This window comes from Aquarana catesbeiana, linkage group LG01 (genome assembly GCF_042186555.1).
Source record: "Aquarana catesbeiana isolate 2022-GZ linkage group LG01, ASM4218655v1, whole genome shotgun sequence".
In the NCBI taxonomy this organism is placed as follows: Eukaryota; Metazoa; Chordata; class Amphibia; order Anura; family Ranidae; genus Aquarana; species Aquarana catesbeiana.
In genome coordinates this window covers 375,871,944-375,891,443 of record NC_133324.1, presented here as the reverse complement: position 1 = coordinate 375,891,443, position 19,500 = coordinate 375,871,944, and the positions used below count along the sequence as shown (strand labels likewise).

Sequence of the window (19,500 nt, the reverse complement as noted above, 5' to 3'; positions counted from 1 at the left end):
TCATATAGTAAAAGTATAAGGACAGTGGACTAGAAACAGCTGTGGTACCTTGCATGGATGAGGGTCAACGCCATACGTTTCCAGGGAATGTGCTTTCAACAGCAAATTAAATTCTGCAACAGCTGGGTTTTGACCTCTGAAATGGCAAAAGAGGAGGAAGAAGAGGTCATTAATGTTTTACATGGTAAGCAAAACATGCCCTGAGATAGCGCACTTCATCTTCCCACTCCAAAGGAAACAGCAATAACATTCAAAAAATGTGCTGACGTATATTAGGTCATATGTTATCATTATAAAAGGGACATGTCATACATTTTTTACAAGAGTAAGTTGTTTTTAAAACTCTGCTAATGTTAATAAGCATATTTTTCCCCAACATATTGCTGAGAAACCTGCATGCATTCAGTTGATTGAAGTGCTACAAAGAAACTGCCCTTAGGAGATGTACCTCCTACTACTAGCTATATGTGGCACTACCCCCATAGGGGTAGCAGATGACAGGGTTCCCCACTGTTGCACAGCTTCAGCTTTCATCCAAACACAGTGAACAGTCCTTGAGCTTTGTTTTTATGTTTTATTTTGGGGTAATAACTTGGATGGGGATAGGAACAACTTCCTCCCTATAGACACAGCCTTCTGTATGGTTAAATTATTATTATTATTTTTTTAACTATTCATTTATTTTATTTTTACACTGTCACTTGAACTTTTTGTTCTTTTATCACTTTTATTGCTGTCACAGGGAATGTAAACATCCCTTGTGAAAGAAATAGGCATGTGACAGGTACTCTTTATGGAGAGACCCCAGATTCCTCCTCTGCCCTTAAAAGCATTTGATCACATTAAGATTGGTGTGATCAAATGCTTTTCATTTTTAAAAATGGCACAGTTTACATCCAGGTAAACCGGGAAGTGATACAAGTTTATCACTTCCAGTTCCCTATATCATAGAGATGAACAAAGTGGTTCCAGTCTTTGTTCGTCCTCTATGATCGGTTGGTAGATGTGCCGGCTGGTGGAATGGGACTCCCGGTGAGATAGGACAGCCCTATGAAGCCATGGATTGTGGGCATCCCATCCTCCTGTTTGAAAAAGCAGTCCAACCGTTGGCTCTAAAAAACGGACACTTGAAGTCCAGTAACGTACCAGAATGTTGCTGGTCGTCAAGTGGTTAAATGTCATATAAAGTACAACTAAGGCCTCCAGTATTACAGGCTAATGTAGTACCAAATCGACTTACTATGTGATGCAAAAATATCATAAAGTAAACTAAAAATGTTTTCACCTCCCCTAGGGCCTCTTTTACATATGAGGTTAGGGGTCTGTAAAGTCTGCAATACAGCTGGAGGGAGCTGTTCACATGCTTTGCATCACTGCTGCAGTTAATTTAATGTGGCTATTTAAGTCAATGGGGCCAGGTGAAATGTTTTGGTCACAGTTGTATAGTATTGGTCCCATTCTAAATTGCCATTTGCTCCTTGTGACCTGCCATCGACACAAGCCATTAAGCCCCTTGCAAAGCCATTATTCCTTAATAGTACCCATACCTGCAGCAGTAGAGGGGAGTCTACTCAGAGTTAGATTTGCTTTGTATGTCATGTATTGGAAAAATAGAAAACCAACACATATGGCATTTTTCCAAGTCACAGAAGCTTCAAAAACACATAAAAAAATGCATGTTAAAGCAGTAGGCTCTTTAATGTGTGTTACTAATCAACAAGTGTAAACAAGCCCTTAGGGCTTGCCCCCGATTTCCTTTTTCGGAGATGGTGATCATTGAGACAAGCAGTAAAAATTTGCTGTGGGTGTCAATATATTCTTAACGACACCCCAAACGCAGAGCATAAATGCACTGCAGTATATTGCGTTTTGGTGCAGTGCGTCTACTGCATGCACTACTTTTGGTGCAATTCAGTGTGTTTTTAGCCCATTCAAAAAAATGCAGTGAGTTGCACAGGAATCACACAGGGATGTGAACCATTTTCATGTGCAATTCAGGTGTGAATTGGCTCTAATTTAAAATGTAAGTGATTTCATACTCTTTTGTACTACACAACACAGAAAACAACTGTGGAAAGTCTCTATGTCCCGTGTATATGAATGAATGCAGTCATTACTGGGAGGCACAGATATAAAGCCATAAAGTCTTTACATGGAAAATGAAACTGCATTACAGCTCTGGCATGTCTGGCATGTCCAGTAGATCAATTCGGCCAATTACATTGTTATTATATATCCTTTTCCTGTTTATCTTTATATTCATACACTATTTATATAAAGATACGATAATATATTTGAGTTTTAGAAAGTCCGCCACGCTAAACATTTCTTTAAGGGTGACCTCTATTTAATATAATTCCACAAAGAGGTTTCTGTTTTTACATCAAGAAGCTAATTCACTGTTCCAATAACCTCCACACTTTACACTTCATGCCCACAGGAACAATCATTACTTCCCTCTTTCAACCCCACCACTATAGACGAGGTTGCTAAACTACTTGATAATGTCCACCTTACCACCTGCCCCCTGGATCCTGTTCCCTCACAAATGCTACGCTCACCCTCTGGCTCTATGCTACACTCTCTAACCCACATCTTCAATCTCTCCCTTTCTTCTGGCATCTTCCCCAACTCTCTAAAATATGCACTTGTCAGACCCATACTTAAAAAGGCCCTCACTGGACCTATCCAATCTTAACAACCTACTCCCCAACACGTTGCCCCCCTTCTTATCCAAACTTCTCGAACGTCTGGTCTACAACCGACTGAGCGTCCACCTCGCTGATAATAGCCTTTATGATCCCCTTCAGTCTGGATTTCGTCCTCAACACTCCACAGAAACTTCTCTCCTAAAACTAACAAACGATCTACTAACGGCCAAAACCAATCGACACTATTCTGTACTCCTACTCCTGGACCTCTCTGCTGCCTTTGATATGGTTGACAACCCCCTCCTCCTCAAAAAACTCCATGCCTTTGGTCTCCGTGACTGTACTCTTCGCTGGTTTTCTTCCTACTTATCCAATCGCACCTTTAGCGTTTCTTACAACTCTACTTCCTCCTCTACACTTCCTTTCTCAGTTGGGGTCCCCAAAGGTTCTGTTCTAGGACCTCTCCCATTTTCAATCTACACCACCTCCCTGCGTCAGCTGATAGCCTCCCATGGCTTCCAATACCACCTCTACTCTGATGACACCCAAATATATTTCTCTACCCCTCAGCTCACTCCCTCTGTCTCCTCACGTATCACTAATTTACTATCAGATATATCAGTCTGGATGTCACACCACTTCCTCAAACTCGATCTACTCAAAACCAAACTTATAATTTTTCCTCCCCTATATGCCCCTTCCCCTGATCTCTCTGTCAAAATCGATGGCACAACTATAAGCCCATCCCCACATGCCAAGATTCTAGGTGTACTCCTGGACTCTGAACTCTCCTTTAAGCAACACGTCCAATCACTGTCCAAATCCTGCCGCCTCAACCTCCGCAACATCTCCAAAATACGCCCCTTTCTAACCAATGACACAACAAAGCTCTTAATTCACTCGCTGGTCATCTCTTGCCTCGACTACTGCAACTCCCTTCTCATTGGCTTACCTCTACATAGTCTATCACCTCTTCAATCCATCATGAATGCTGCTGCCAGACTCATCCACCTTACCAATCGATCTGTGTCTGCTACTCCTCTCTGTCAATCCCTCCACTGGCTTCTGCTTGGCCAAATAATTAAATTCAAAATACTAACAACTACGTACAAAGCCATCCACAATTTAGCCCCCAGATACATCACTAGCTTAGTCTCTAAATACCAACCTACTCGTTCTCCTCATTCCTCTCAAGACCTCCTGCTCTCTAGCTCCCTCGTCACCTCCTCTCATGCTCGCCTCCAGGACTTTTCCAGAGCCTCTCCAATCCTATGGAATGCCCTACCCCAATCTGTCCGCTTATCTCCTACTCTGTTAGCTTTTAGACGATCCCTGAAAACCCTTCTCTTCATAGAAGCCCACTCTACCCACACCTAACAACTGTTTTTTCATTTTCTCCATCAGCTCACCCCCCACAGTTATTACCTTTTGTTTCCACTTGACCCTCCCTTCTAGATTATAAGCTCTAATGAGCAGGGCCCTCTGATCCCTCCTGTATTGATTTGTATTGTAAGTGTACTATCTGCCCTCATGTTGTAAAGCGCTGCGCAGACTGTTGGCGCTATATCCTATAATAATAATAATTTACAAAAACAAATAGTATTCTCATTTCCTGGCCCCTCAGAGATATAGGAAGCCAAGTCCTCCCAAACCTGAAATTTTTTTGATTGAACTGACCCTTGAAAAGCCATTGTATTACTAAAGCTAGCCATATATTAGTAGATTTTTGAAGGAATGTTCGTACAAGTATTCATACAAACATTCGTAAGAAAATACTCATGAGCACATTCCATGACATGACTAATGTCATTCGAAAGTACTTCAGAAAATGTTGCTTTTAACAATGCAACTTTGAAGTGAATGGAAACATTTTCCATCCTGCTTCTTTGAAATTTCTTGTCATTACTGTCGATTTGACCCCACTAATAATTAGAAAATCAGACAAATGTTCTTAAAGTGGAGGGCCACCCTAAAATAAAAAATAGCATCAAAAATCTTAAAAAAAAAAAAAAACATTTGAAAAAAAAAACACTTTTAACTTACCTGAAACCCTTGTTGCTAGGCAGTCTTCCTAATCTGCCTCTTCCTACTCCGCGGCGCTTCCTCCTCTTCAGGGAGCGGCCCCGTTGCCTTCTGGGAACTGTGTGTGTCCCAGGAAGCAACGGGGCCATTCACAAAGCGCCGCGCGACTCGGGCATGCGCAATAGGAAACGGGCACTGAAGCCCCAAGGCTCCACTGCCTGTTTCCCTTCTTTAAGATGGAGGCGCCGGCGTCCGATCCGTTGGACGGATCGGCCTCGGGGGGCCGACATCGCGGGCTCGCTGGACAGGTAAGTGTCCTTATTAAAAGTCAGCAGCTACAGTGTTAGTAGCTGCTGACTTTAAAAAAAAATATATAGCGGCCGGAACCCCCCCTTTAGATTGAACATTTTCTAACAAAATTCTACTACTGTATGACCAGCTCAGTTTGTGGGTAAATGCAGTAACTAGGAATGCACCGATACCGATATCGGTACCAATACCAAGCATTTGCTTGAGCATTGGTACTTGCAAAAATGCTCCCAATACTGTAACTGATACTTTGCGGTATGATTAGCGTCAATAAAAAATGAATGGGCGCAAATCGCAGTGCAAAGAATTGCATTCAATTTGAACAGTAATGCGGTGCGATTACTGTCCGAATCTCATGTGATTTCCCCCACCGCTCCTGTATGTGTGTGTATAGAAAGGAAAAAGAGCCATCTAGTGGGCAGTTCATTAAAATTTTTAGAACTCACAGTACATATCTGGCCAAATGCAAAATCTGCATAGGTGTTCTGGTTCCACTGTGATAGCAAATCACGCCCGCTGGAGATGCTCACAGGGCTGGAGGAGATGTCCAGCGGTCCGCCCCCAAGCTAAAATCACTTCCGCCCTATACCCACGGTACTCACTTCTCCTCCAGCCCTGTGAGCACCTCCAGCCATGGGCGTAGCATAAGGGGTTGCAGGGGTCACGATCGCAACCCCGCCCCTAGGTCCAGGGGGCCCCTGCAGCCTCGCTGTCATATTATCATATCCTCCACAAAGGCCAGCTCAGATCTGCCCTAGGGCCACACGGCCACGCTCCAATACTGGGCTTCCACTTTGCCTTCCACAGTCCACACGCCTGTGTTCTCATTGCTAGGGAGAAGCTGTGAGCCATTTCCTGAATGGAGAGCAGCATGGGGTGAGAACAGCCCAGGATGGGGAAGTGTCTGTGCTGTGTGCTGGCAACATGGAATCGTAACCGAACTCAGCGAGTTAAGAGGATAAGAGTGCCGTCCTGTAGCCACCATGGGATGGATGTTACTGGTGAGGTAAGACACTGTTCAGTGTCTCCTAGTCACCAGCTGGGATTCTTTGTACCCCCCACCCAGAGATGTCTGCTTACCCCACTTCCCTCACAACTGGGGAAAGACACTTGACCTTCCCCAACACCTGGCAACAATGACAAAGAAACCTTCAGAAATTGCTAAAACAAATCCCTTAACATCTCCTGAGGGGCCCCAGGCTCCAGATTTTGTGTCACATGGCTCCCCCCCCCCAGATCTAAGTTGCGCCCCCCCCCAAATCCCCCTGACCACCCCCTCCCCCCTGGATGCTATGCCCGGTTGCTGAGCTCCTTTCCCATTACGGCACTTTATACTGTTCCTCTGCTGGGAGGTCAGAACGGCAACATAAAAACCAGATACACTCTGTGAAGACTGACAGACTGTGAGTAAAGGAATGTGATTCCAGCCCTGTGTAGTGTGGGGGGGGGAGCTGTATACAGTGCTGGGATGGGAAAGGAACTCTGTCAAGTGACCTGCTAGGTCCCTGTTCTCTGATTCTCCAGCGGTGATCCCGTCCTCTGATTCTTCAGCTGTGACCCCTGTCCTCTGATGTAAGGAGGAACTCTGGGAACTCAAAATTCTTAAGCCACTTGGTGGGTGTTTCTATGCAGATTTTGCATTTGGCCAGATATGAACTGTGAGTTCTAACATTTTTTTTTAATTGACATAAATTGCACTGCAAAGTATTGGAACTTGGTATTGGTGAGTACTTGACCAAAAGTATCGGTACTTGTACTCGCCAATAAAAAAAAAAAAAAAAAAGGTATTGGTGCATCCCTATTAGTAACTAGACAGGTTATAGTGAGATGCACTTAAAGGAACTAAATAGCTATCCAATAAACCAGTGCAAAATACAGCGTTGCCTTCTTAAAAAAGTAGATAACTACATATCTCACTACCATTGAAAATCCAGAAGATAAAGTTCAATTCCCTCATCTTAGAATAGTGGGTAGATGCACTGTTCCAAGTTCAGGGACATTCTCTGCTTGGAATTTAAGAGTAATGATCTGGTTTTCTCCAACAACCCCACAATATCTGGTAGTTCTGTTGGCATCTAACACAAGGTCCTGTGGAAAACACAATTTTTGTATTTAAATATACACCCCAGTTCAACTTCAAATACAAATCCTGGAGATGGATACAGTGGACACAACCTACCTGCTCAATACTTCAATTTTTCATCTAGGCATTGTAGCACACTAGTCCACCCTAGTAGTACACCAGTTTACCCAATACCTTTTGTCAATAAAATGGTGATCTAAAAAACCTTGCCTGTGATATGGGAGAGGAATTACTAAACACACCCATCGCTGACTCTTAGTTCCCTATAACATACAGAAAGTCTCATTAAAAAAAATCCAATAGTAAGACTTATCTCACAATTACCAACCGGACACATCTGCCATGGCACTTTGAAGGTGATTGGTGGTACAGGAAGTACAGAAAAGGGGGTCATACAGCACAGTCTTGAGTGAGTAAACTACCAGTGAACCTACCGTATGGTGTGCTCGCTGGAGTTTGGCTGCACTGGGTTGCAGAAAATTCAGATTAGGGTAAACTGAGTGGACTTTGGCCAGTTGGATTGCTTGATGGCTGCCAATGATAGCTCACCCATTGTTCTTTGAACCCATTACGGTTTAACTCCAGGCAAATAGCTAAATACATATATGAGAGCAGTTTACCTGTGAAGGGATTTGTCTTTATGTCCATGCAGTCCTGAGATTTACACAGCTTTGCCACATAGGACAGCCCTGTCTAACAGAGGAGGGTACCTAAAATTTCTCTATTGTAGTTTAACTTGTACTTACAGGTTAATTTCTCAACCCCCACCCTGTGACTACAAGATGAAAGAAGAAGAGCTAATCTCTCTGTCACTTTGCTCTCCTCCTATCAACATGGCTTCTCACAGTGCAGAACGCTTTAATGGCTCCTTGTGCAGTTTCTCCTTCCCCCTCTCTAAGTTCAGCTGTCTGAGGAGATACTAGGTCAACTTCATTTACTTACACTGCTTGCATTTAAAAAGTAAATTTTATTGTGCATTAAAGTGGTTCTAATGGCAGAAGGTTTTATATTTTTGAATGCATTCTATACATTAAGATAAAAAAAAAACTTCTGTGTGCAGCAGCCCTCCTCAGCCCCCCCTAATACTTACCTCTCCTAGATTGTAAGCTCTAACGAGCAGGGCCCTCTGATTCCTCCTGTATTGAATTGTATTGTACTTGTACTGTCTGCCCTAATGTTGTTGTAAAGCGCTGCGTAAACTGTCGGCGCTATATAAATCCTGTATAATAATAATAATAATAATAAATAATAATGAGCCACATCTCGATCCAGTGATGTTGCACAAGAGACTTGGCTGTCCAGGACTCTCCCTCCTAATTGGCTGAGACACACAGGGGGTGCCATTGGCTTCCGCTGCTGTCAATTAAAATCAGTGAGCCAATGAGGAGATAGAGAGGGGCTGGGGCACACCCTGTCTGAATGGATACACAGAGCAGAGGCTTGGCTCGGGTGCCCCCATAGCAAGCTGCTTGCTGTGGGGGCACCAGGCAGGAGGGAGGGGCCAAGAGAGCTGGCAAGAGACCCAAGAGGAGGAGGATCCAAATCCACTGCACAGAGCAGGTAAGTATAACAAGTTTGTTATTTTTAAACAAAAACAAGAAAAACAAAACTTTGTTATCACTTTGATTATTACAGAGCTGCATTAATATGTGAACAAGAATAGAGGAGAAACCTTCCACATTTTCCTGTGACAACTCTATAGGAGGGGATTTTCCTCATATGCTCACACTTCCTGTTGAGTCTACAGGAGAGGAAGTGAAGAAAAATCTCCCCATGAAATACAGATGACAAAAAAAAAAATACTGACAGTAGTTTTAACCCTCCCCTATTCCGTCTAAATATAAAAACCATTTTAGCTTTAGATGTATTAAGGTATCAGCATTCATTATACTGTTATCTAGCATTACTGTCCTTGTTACACACCGGACAATGTTCATGTTTTATTACTGTTATGATTGGCAGAGAGAAAATAATCTTTTGAATGTAATATGCCGATTAGCCTTATTGAAAGAAAGCAAGCTCCAGTCTTTATATCTCTTTAGCTGTCACTTTACACAATGATGTCCATTACACACAGTGACAGTGTCTAATAAATCCCATTTGTTATTTCTCAGTCATCTTGTCTAGTTGTATGTGATTGATGATGTACAGTGCAGTGAGGTGACATGCCAAAGCATTTATCTTCAAACTTCCTATTGTCTACAGGAATTTAAAGAACAACGCTAAAAAAACAAACACTGACAAACTTCGCCATGGAGATAAAAGTAAGATGTCAGATGGTGCATGTACATTTGTAACCCTCTATGCCAGGAATGTCCAAAGTCCGGCCCGCGGTCCAATCGCGACCCGCGTTCTGGTTTTGAACGGCCCGTCTGGTTATTTGGATGTATATCTTTTTTGGTCCCCAACGATCTCCCAGCACCAGGGCCACAAAAGAAATATATGTCCAGATGCCTTGGAGGGGACAGGGAGGAGGCGTGACGAGTGCCGTGCACACAGGAGTATTTCCTGTTTACACGGCAGCCTCTGAAATAGGAAGTCCCGTCTCCAGCGCTGCCATTGGACGACTGTTCTGTCCATCAAAGGAGACGGAACTTTCTATTAAAGAGGCACCTGAGAAAACAGGAGTTTCTCCTGTATCTAATCTTTTGGCGCTCGTCCCACCCCCTCCCTGTCCCCTCCGAGGCTGCAGATGGATGGGCATCAGTCAGGCTGCACTGATTGCAATGGTGAGTCTGCATTCCTGGCAATGATGGGGGGCTGCATTCCTGACAATGATAGGGGGCTGCATTCCTGACAATGATGGGGGGGGGGCTGCATTCCTGGCAATGATGGGGGGCTGCATTCTTGACAATGATGGGGGGCTGCATTCCTGATAATGATGGGGGGGCTACATTCCTGACAATGATGTGGGGCTGCATTCCTGGCAATGGTGGGGGCTCCATTCCTGACAATGATGGGGGCTGCATTCCTGACAATGATGGGGACTGCATTCCTGACAATGATGGGGGGCTGCATTCCTGACAATGATGGGGGGCTGCATTCCTGACAATGATGGGGGGCTGCATTCCTGACAATGATGTGGGGCTGCATTCCTGACAATGATGGAGGGCTGCATTCCTGACAATGATGTGGGGCTGCATTCCTGGCAATGGTCAGGGCTGCATTCCTGGCCATACTGGGTGCTACATTCCTGGCAATGGTGGATGCTGCATTCCTGGCAATGGTGGGGGCTCCATTCCTGACAATGATGGGGGCTGCATTCCTGACAATGATGGGGGGCTGCATTCCTCACAATGATGGGGGGCTGCATTCCTGACAATAATGGGGGGCTGCATTCCTGACAATGATGGGGGGGCTGCATTCCTGACAATGATGTGGGGCTGCATTCCTGGCAATAGTGGGGGCTGCATTCCTGACAATGATGGGGAGCTGCATTCCTGACAATGATGGGGGGCTGCATTCCTGACAATGATGTGGGGCTGCATTCCTGGCAATGGTGGGGGCTGCATTCCTGACAATAATGTGGGGCTGCATTCCTGGCAATGGTGGGGGCTGCATTCCTGACAATGATGGGGGGCTGCATTCCTGACAATGATGGGGGGCTGCATTCCTGACAATGATGTGGGGCTGCATTCCTGGCAATGGTCAGGGCTGCATTCCTGGCCATACTGGGTGCTACATTACTGGCAATGGTGGATGCTGCATTCATGGCAATGGTGGGGCTGCAGATGGGCATTGACCCTTATTTTGCTTCATAGTTCCTTATTTAAAATTTTAGTTTTTTTCCTGAAACTTCCCTCTTAAAGTGAAGGTGCGTGTTATACGCCAATAAATACGGTATATCTCTTTACTCAAAAACAGCCACAAAGGCAAGAGAATTCAAATCAAATCTGGCCCTCTTAAAAAAAGTTTGGACACCCCTGCTCTATGCTATGGTCACAGTAGCTGCATCTGTTTGTGTGTTGCCAGAAACTCAGCATAAATAGCCACCCTGGACGCACACTGCGTTCAGGGTTGGTCAGAGGCTCTATTAGCACATACACACTCAGATGATGCTTATTTTTCCCTGCAGTAGGATGAAGTCATTTTACAAAAAAAATTTATCCAAAGTTCCCACATCCCCCAACTTGTTGCTGCACCAAAAAGAGATTTTATATTAAAGCGTATCTATGGTCAAACTTTAAAATCATATATTCATTTCCACATCGTATTTTAATTATTTCAAATGCCCCGTACACACGGTCGGATTTTCCGATGGAAAATATCCGATCGGAGCGTGTTGTCGGAAATTCCGACCGTGTGTGGGCTCCATCGGACATTTTCCATCGGATTTTCCGACACACAAAGTTGGAGAGCAGGAGATAAAATTTTCCGACAACAAAATCGGAAATTCCGATCGTGTGTACACAAATCCGACGGACAAAGTGCCACGCATGCTCAGAATAAATAAAGAGATGAAAGCTATTGGCCACTGCCCCGTTTATAGTCCCGATGTTCGTGTTTTACGTCACCGCGTTTAGAACGATTGGATTTTCCCGACAACTTTGTGTGACCATGTGTATGCAAAACAAGTTTGAGCCAACATCCGTCGGAAAAAATCCATGGATTTTGTGGTCGGAATGTCCGAACAAAGTCCGACCGTGTGTACGCCCTATAACCGTCTCCTATTAATATAATCTTATATAACGAGAGCCAATGGCTCTCGTTGCTATCAATCTGCCCAATCTCGCGCACATCGCTAGATGGGATCGGGCTCATGTAAGAAAAAGAGGGGAGGCTGGGGGGGAGCTGCACCTTAATGCATAGGAGGGAAAAACCTTAAAGGAGAAGTCCAGCCTAGGCTTGTTTGGCTGGGCTTCACCTATGGGTCACAGGAGTGTAATTTGTTTTGCACTCCTGTGACTCGTTTTCAGCAGAGAGCGATCTGAAGTCCACTCTCTGTATATGTCACCAAGTTCAGTCCAGGCACTGCGTCATCCCGACTTAGGAAGTCTGGATCCGCCAGGTGCCTGAACTGATAGCCGTCTCAGCCACTCAGTGAGCCACTGAGACGGTCGCTCCCCACCCCTCCACAGCTCAGCACTCCAATGAGGGTGGAGGAGCAGAGCAGGGGAGCTGCTGATTGACAGTCAGCAGATTTCCGCTCGGGGAGGTGAGAGAACCGAGCCATCTGCGATTTTCGGTGGCTCAGTTCTCAGTGAAGAGGCGTCGGGGGACAGATGCAGCATCCACCTAGGTAAGTATGATTATGGGGCAAACAAAATTCCCATACTTCTCTTTAAAGGCTTTAGAATCACTTTAAAGTTTGTAAATTTACTTTGTGAAGATGCCCACACATTTACTTCTCTGAACTCGTATTCACTATACCCTGTGAGTAGGCACTGCTGTGTCACACATTTCACAGAGCTGGCCTTCTGAACTACAGAGGTGCTGAGAGGAGGAGTTTCAGGAGGCGGAGTCAGTACAGAAAGAGCTGCTTGCAGACATCAAGGTACCATGGGATATGTGGTCCTTAGAAAATGAAAATAAACAGCAGAGTAAAAGCTGAAAAGTATGCAGGGAATCCAGGAAGGTATGGAAGGGGTGATCAGTAGACTGGAAGCACTTACAAGAGAAAAGGAGATTTTTCAAGTAAATGTACATTGGATTGTCACATATAACTATTGTTTGCATTGCTATTATAATTATTATTATTAGTATATATGATTTATATAGTGCCAACAGTTTGCACAGCGCTTTACAACATGAGGGCAGACAGTACAGTTACAATACAATACAGGAGAAATGAACAGCTCATGCTGATGTTATAAAATGAAAATGAATGCTGTGACCATAGATTTCTGTTAAAGTGGTTGTAAACCTCAGACATAAAATATGAATAAAGCTTATCCTTCTATAGTGCATACCCGTCTCAGTTAAAAGCATAAGGGGTTGATTTACTAAAACGGGGGAGTGCAAAATCTGGTGCAGCTGTGCATGGTAGCTTCTAACTACAACTTGTTAAATTAGGCTTTTACAAAAAAACCTTGAGGCGGATTGGTTTCGGTGCAGTGCTGCATTGGTTTTGCACTCTCCAGTTTTAGTAAATCAACCCCTAAGTGTCCTTTCTGTCTGCTGTTTCGCTCCCCTTCTATCAGAATGAATCACTACTGACAAGTTTTTCTGACACCAAGAGAAAAAAGGTGACAGGGGAGGGACCTCCAACTGCCTCAGCTCTGTTCCTGTGTGCTGTGTGACGATACGGGGGAGGGGGGGTCTCCTCCCTCCAATCAGCTCTCAGAGCTCTCTGCAGAGTGTAACTTCAGCTCTCTGCCCCATTTTTCTAAACTCTCAGACAAGCTTATAAATTTAGGACTTTGAAAGGATGTAGGGAAGGGAAGATTGCAGATAGGCAGACATAACTTATGTAGAAGGATGTGTTTCATCTCTGCGTATCACCTGAGGATAGTCCCCTCACTGGGTATATGCAAGGGTTTACAACCACTTTAAGGATAGAACAGAGTAGCAGAAGTGAAACTCTTTCTGCTGCAGGTGGAAGGCTAAAACTCCATGATGGAAAGGTCATACCTTGGAGCTCTGTGAGGGATTCCCGATTCCTAAGCCTAAGTGTATAGACATTTTAAAAAGACTGAAAATGTAAGAATGTAGAGGAGACTAGTGCAATACAAATTTCATTTATGAGCAGAAGAATGTTTTAAAAGAGCACACATGAGTATTTAATATGCAAACAGAATATAATGGAATTGGCTAAAACTAGGCTCAAACAATTGTTGACACTCAGCAATTTATAACATACCTAAGTTCACTTTTATGGATCTCAACAATTTTCCTTTCCAGCTTTTGTGACTGCTTAGGGAATATCTTAAAATCACAGATGTAATTATCAGGATGTTCGTCAGGATCATAATCACCGATCTCAGCTGTAAAGGTAATATTCAGTTATTACAAGGCTTATGGAAAGATTGTAATCATTTCTTACATGATTCTATTTCTGACACAGGTCATAATATTAATTACTGCAGGCAGCAGATGGCATAGGCTAGAAAGTGCTTGGATCTGAACATATCACTGGATACAGTTCACCTTCTGCATTTCCTTACCCCCTAAATACACAAGCATCAATAGAATTGTTAACCAAACCAGCTGAAAGTCAACCGTTTGGCACACTAGGCATAATGGCTGGTATCCCCATTGTGAGAGGGTTGCAAACAATGTTCCCTGCTACATTATATACAGCCTGTCCCAACATCGGAGGTGGTATGTTTGCGAAAGGAGACCAAAAATATCAGACCCACCTCTCAAAACAGGAGCATTGTGAGAAGTTTGTGTGTCAGTGCTTGTTACAATGTTGTAATACTGTGAAGCAATACTAAGTTAACCAATCAAATCATAGATCAAACCAAAGAAAATGGAGTGTGGGAATCTCTGAGTTACCACCCTGTGAGTTAAAGCGGAGTTCCACACAAAAATGGAACTTCCGCTCATCTGATTCCTCCCCCCCCTCCGGTGTCACATTTGGCACCTTTCAAGGGGGAGGGGGGTGCAGATACCTGTCTACTACAGTAATTTGCACCCACTTCCGGGAATAGACTCCCGCGGGAGTCTACGCCCCTTCCCCCCCCCCCCCCCCCGCTGTCTGCTGGGAAACACACGGGTCCCAGAGACAGCAGGGACCATCCAGAGTGTGCAGCGTGATTCACGCATGCGCAGTAGGGAACTGGGAAGTGAAGCTGCAACACTTTACTTCCCAACTCCCTCACCGAGGATGGCAGCGGCAGCAGCCGAGAGCCGAGCGATTGATCGGCTTCGGCTGCCGACATCGCTGGACCCTGGGACAGGTAAGTGTCCATTTATTAAAAGTCAGCAGCTGCAGTATTTGTAGCTGCTGGCTTTTAATATTTTTTTTAGGTGGACCTCCTCTTTAAATTCATTCTGCAGCTGGAAACCACAGAGGTCAAGATATGCTTCCCCATATTTATCCCTTGCGGTTTGTAGTGGAACAGCCTTATAGATTTTATTACATTTTTTTTACCTTTTTGTAATACATTAGTATATGTAGTAATATTCTTTATATTTCAATGTAAAGACATAAATACTTAAAGGAGACAATCACACACTTGAACAGTAGGTTTCCCATCATACTAGCTACAATTTGCTCCAGGCTGCACGTTACGCTTATCCAGATCAGATCATAAAACCCAACACTCCATTTCCCTTATCTACCTCATCTCCAGTATAAATTATTCTAGTTGCATACGAAAACTTTAAAAAGCCATTAAAGATATAAAAGTGCCTGCAGTGTATAATAGATAGAAAACTACGTAGGATTGTAAAGAGAGATACAGAGGGTAAAATAAGTATTGAACTTGTCACAATTTTTCTAAGTAAATATATTTCTAAAGGTGCTATTGACATGAATGTTCACCACATGTTGGTAACAATCCATGCAATCCATACATACAAAGAAACTAAAACAAATAAGTTCAGAAATTAAGTTAAGTGTAATAAAATGGAGTGACACAGGCAAAAAGTATTAAACACATGAAGAAAGGGAGGTGCAAAAAAGCATGGAAAGCCATGACATCACCCGAAAGCAATTAGAAAGCAATCCTGCCCCTTGTCAATGCAACCTAATATCAGCTGGTTCAGTCTCAACTCATGACCTATAAAAAGGTGTCTCATTACCAAGGTGTCACACAAGAAACATTTCATGATGGGTAAAAGCAAGGAGCTCTCTCAAGACCTTTGCAACCTTATTGTTGCAAAACATACATTGGTTACAAAGATTTCTAAACTTCTGCATGTTCCAGTGAGCACTGTTGGGGCCATAATCCGGAAGTAGAAAGAACATCATTTCACTATAAACCGGCCACAACCAGGTGCTCCTTGCAAGTATTCTGACAGAGTGAAAGGAATTATCAGAAGGGTTGTCCAAGAGCCAAGGATCACTTGTGGAGAACATCAGAAAGACCTGGAATTATTAGGTACAATTGTTTTAAAGAAAACAATAAGTAATGCACTCAAAAGAATATATAAAAATATATGTGGAGCTAACTCATCCTAAGTGCAACAACTGATGAACCAATGATAAAGGATAAATAAATGATGAATAAATTAATACAATAAAATGTAATAAAAATGATCGATAAATGACATGTGCAATGACCAATGGGTATAAAACCCTGATAGTGATATAGTACAACAGAGCAATAAAGTGAACTCGATGATGAAAGTGCAATGTGCAATGCACGCAAAAGAATATATAAAAATATATGTGGCGCTAACTGACCCTAAGTGCAACAACTGATGAACCAATGATAAAGGATAAATAAATGATGAATACATTAATACAATAAAATGTAATAAAAATGATCGATAAATGACATGTGCAATGACCAATGGGTATAAAACCCTGATAGTGATATAGTACAATAGAGCAATAAAGTGAACTCGATGATGAAAGTGCAATGTGCAATGTTGCATCACCCGAAGAAGATTTTATCGTGCTGATATCGGGAGTCGCACTGTATGCTTCTTTGAACTGCACTTTTTGCCCCTTTTTTTCATTTAATACTGGGACATTCATTTTATGGCATTATGTGTTATTAGTTCACACACTTTTTGCACATTCTTATTCATGTATATTATTGCACTTGTACTTTTGCATCACCGTAGAAGATTTTACTATGCTGATATCAGGAGTCGCACTGTATGCTTCTTTGAACTGCACTTTTTGCCTTTCTTCCCATTTATTATTTGGATATTCATTTCATGTTATTATGTGTTATTAGTTCACACATTCTTTGCACATCTTTATTTATGTATTTTATTGCACATACTTTTTATGCACATTGCACTTTCAGCATCGAGTTCACTTTATTGCTCTATTGTACTATATCACTATCAGGGTTTTATACCCATTGATCATTGCACATGACATTTATCGATCATTTTTATTACATTTCATTGTATTAATTTATTCATCATTTATTTATCCTTTATCATTGGTTCATCAGTTGTTGCACTTAGGGTGAGGTAGCGCCACATATATTTTTATATATTGGGCGGCACAGTGGTGTAGTGAGTAGCATTTTCACCTAGCAGTAAGAAGGGTTGCTGGTTCGAATCCCAACCACGGCACTACCTGCCTGGAGTTTGCATGTTTTCCCTGTGCCTGCGTGGGTTTCCTCCGGGTACTCTGGTTTCCTCCCACACTCTAAAGACATGCTGGTAGGTTAATTGGATCCTGTCTAAATTGTCCCTAGTATGTATGAATGTGAGTTAGGGACCTTAGATTGTAAGCTCCTTGAGGGTTAGGGACTGATGTGAATGTACAATGTATATGTAAAGCGCTGCGTAAATTGATGGCGCTATATATATAAGTAACTAAAATAATAATAATATTCTTTTGATTTATGTGAGTACACTTATTTATATTGGCGGATTCCGTGTGTATCAGTGAGTGAGGTTTTTGCGCACTAGTTGTATCTTCTGAAGTAATGCACTCAACCGCCATGGGCTGTATGCACGCTCACCACGCAAGACTCCATTGCTGAAGTATAAGCATGGTGAAGCTTGTTTAATGTTTGCTGCACAACATTTAGACAGGCCTGTGAAATACTGGGAGAATATAACATGGTCAGATGGGACCAAAATGTAACTCTTTGGATGCCATAATACACATCATGTTTGGAGGTCAAATGGCACTGCACATCACCCCAAAAACACCATACCAACAGTGGAATTTGGAGGTGGGAACATAATGGCGTGGGGCTGTTTTTCAGCATACGGTAATGGCAAACTTCATGTCGTTCAAAGAAGGATGAATGGAAAAATGTACCAAGACATTGTTGATAAAAATCTGCTGCCATCTACCAGGATGATGAAGATTAAATTAGGGTGGACATTTCAGCAAAACAATGATCCCAAACACAAAGACAGGAAACTCTTAATTGGTTTCAAAGAAAGAAAATACAGCAGCTAGAATAGCCCAGCCAAGATCAATGGTCTTTGGAACCTACTCCTATCTTTAACACCCGTTTGAGGTCACCACGTACAATGGGTTTATATCATGTTGTTATGCTATGCTACTCAATCTCTTCCTCCAGGATTCGCCTCTCAAGGTGGTATATCAAATGGGAGCAATATGTTGGGGCTTTTGAGGAAGAGCAATGGGAGGAAGCCCTGCAGGCTGTTCCCCAGTGCTCATTGAGAGTACATTATACATCGGCTAGATTGGCCCACATGGGAGTGAGATCAGATTCCACCTGTACTAGATGCTGTAGGGATCATGTGGATTTGATACACCTTTTATGGAGATGTCCAAAGCTACAATTATATTGGAAGAAGTTTATTGATACTCTTAATAGGGTTTTCCAGGTCCAGACGACCTTAAACATTGCTTACTAGGTATTCTAGACATTCTACCAATAGAGGACATTCCTAGACAGGCTATTGCCAGGGCTCTCTTTCAGGCCCGTAAAATGATTCTGAGGCACTGAAAATCTACAGAACCTCCCACAGTGCAAGAATGGATTACTCAAATGGGTGAGACCATCTGACGAGAGAAGCTTATTTATCAACAAAGCGGCAAATGAGGCATATTTGAGAAATTGTGGTCTCCCTGGCTAGATGTACCGGGTTTAGCCCTGGTGGACCTGGTTTTGGATCGAATATTCTAGCAAATGACAAAATACCTACAAAGAAATTTAAAGATCCCATAATGATGATTGTACTGCAGTACCTTATGATGTCTAGTAATGCTTTATTTTAATGTAAAGGTAAGAGACATATCACATGTGAAATGTGGTGTACAATGCATTGACTCCTTGTACGTTAATATCTGCAGTCCTTACATACTTATTTTGCTCTGGAACATGTATGTTTTATTTCTTATGCTCAATAAAAACTTTTTTGTTTGAGAAAAAAAAAGAATGGCCCAGCCAATCACCTGACTTGAATCCAATAGAAAATCTATAGAAAGAACAAAAGATCTAAGTTCATAGAAGGGACCCACTGAATCTTCAAGATTTGAAGACTGTTTGTGTGGAAAAACAGGCCAAAATCACACCTGGGCAATGCATGTTTCTCTATACAGGAGGCATCTTGAAGCTGTCATTACCAACAAACAATTTTGTACAAAGTATTAAATACATTTCAGTTAGCGTGTTCAATACTTTTTCCCTGTGTTATTCCATTTTATTACACATAACCTAATTTCTGAACTTATTTGTTTTGGTTTCTTTCTATGTATGGATTGCATGGGTTGTTACCGACATGTGGTGAAAAATTCATGTCAATAGCACCTTTAGAAATATATTTACCTAGAAAATTGGTGATGTGTTCAATACTTATTTTACCTTCTTTATTTTTAAATTCACCCATTACTTCCATCCCATCAGTGTCACACATTCAACTGCCATTTCTAAGCCT

The 19,500-nt window shown here is 42.6% G+C and overlaps 1 protein-coding gene across 1 annotated transcript in view; it reads right to left on the bottom strand.

The window, feature by feature from the left end:
- Positions 1-19,500, bottom strand: part of FRMD3 (FERM domain containing 3) — a 340,642-nt gene that overhangs the window by 66,565 nt on the left and 254,577 nt on the right. Inside the window, exons 6-7 of the mRNA XM_073633722.1 lie at positions 13,865-13,988; positions 49-136 (exon numbers count right to left, since the gene is read on the bottom strand). Of these exons, the coding sequence (XP_073489823.1) occupies positions 49-136; positions 13,865-13,988 (212 nt within the window). The remainder of the gene's footprint in view (positions 1-48; positions 137-13,864; positions 13,989-19,500) is intronic.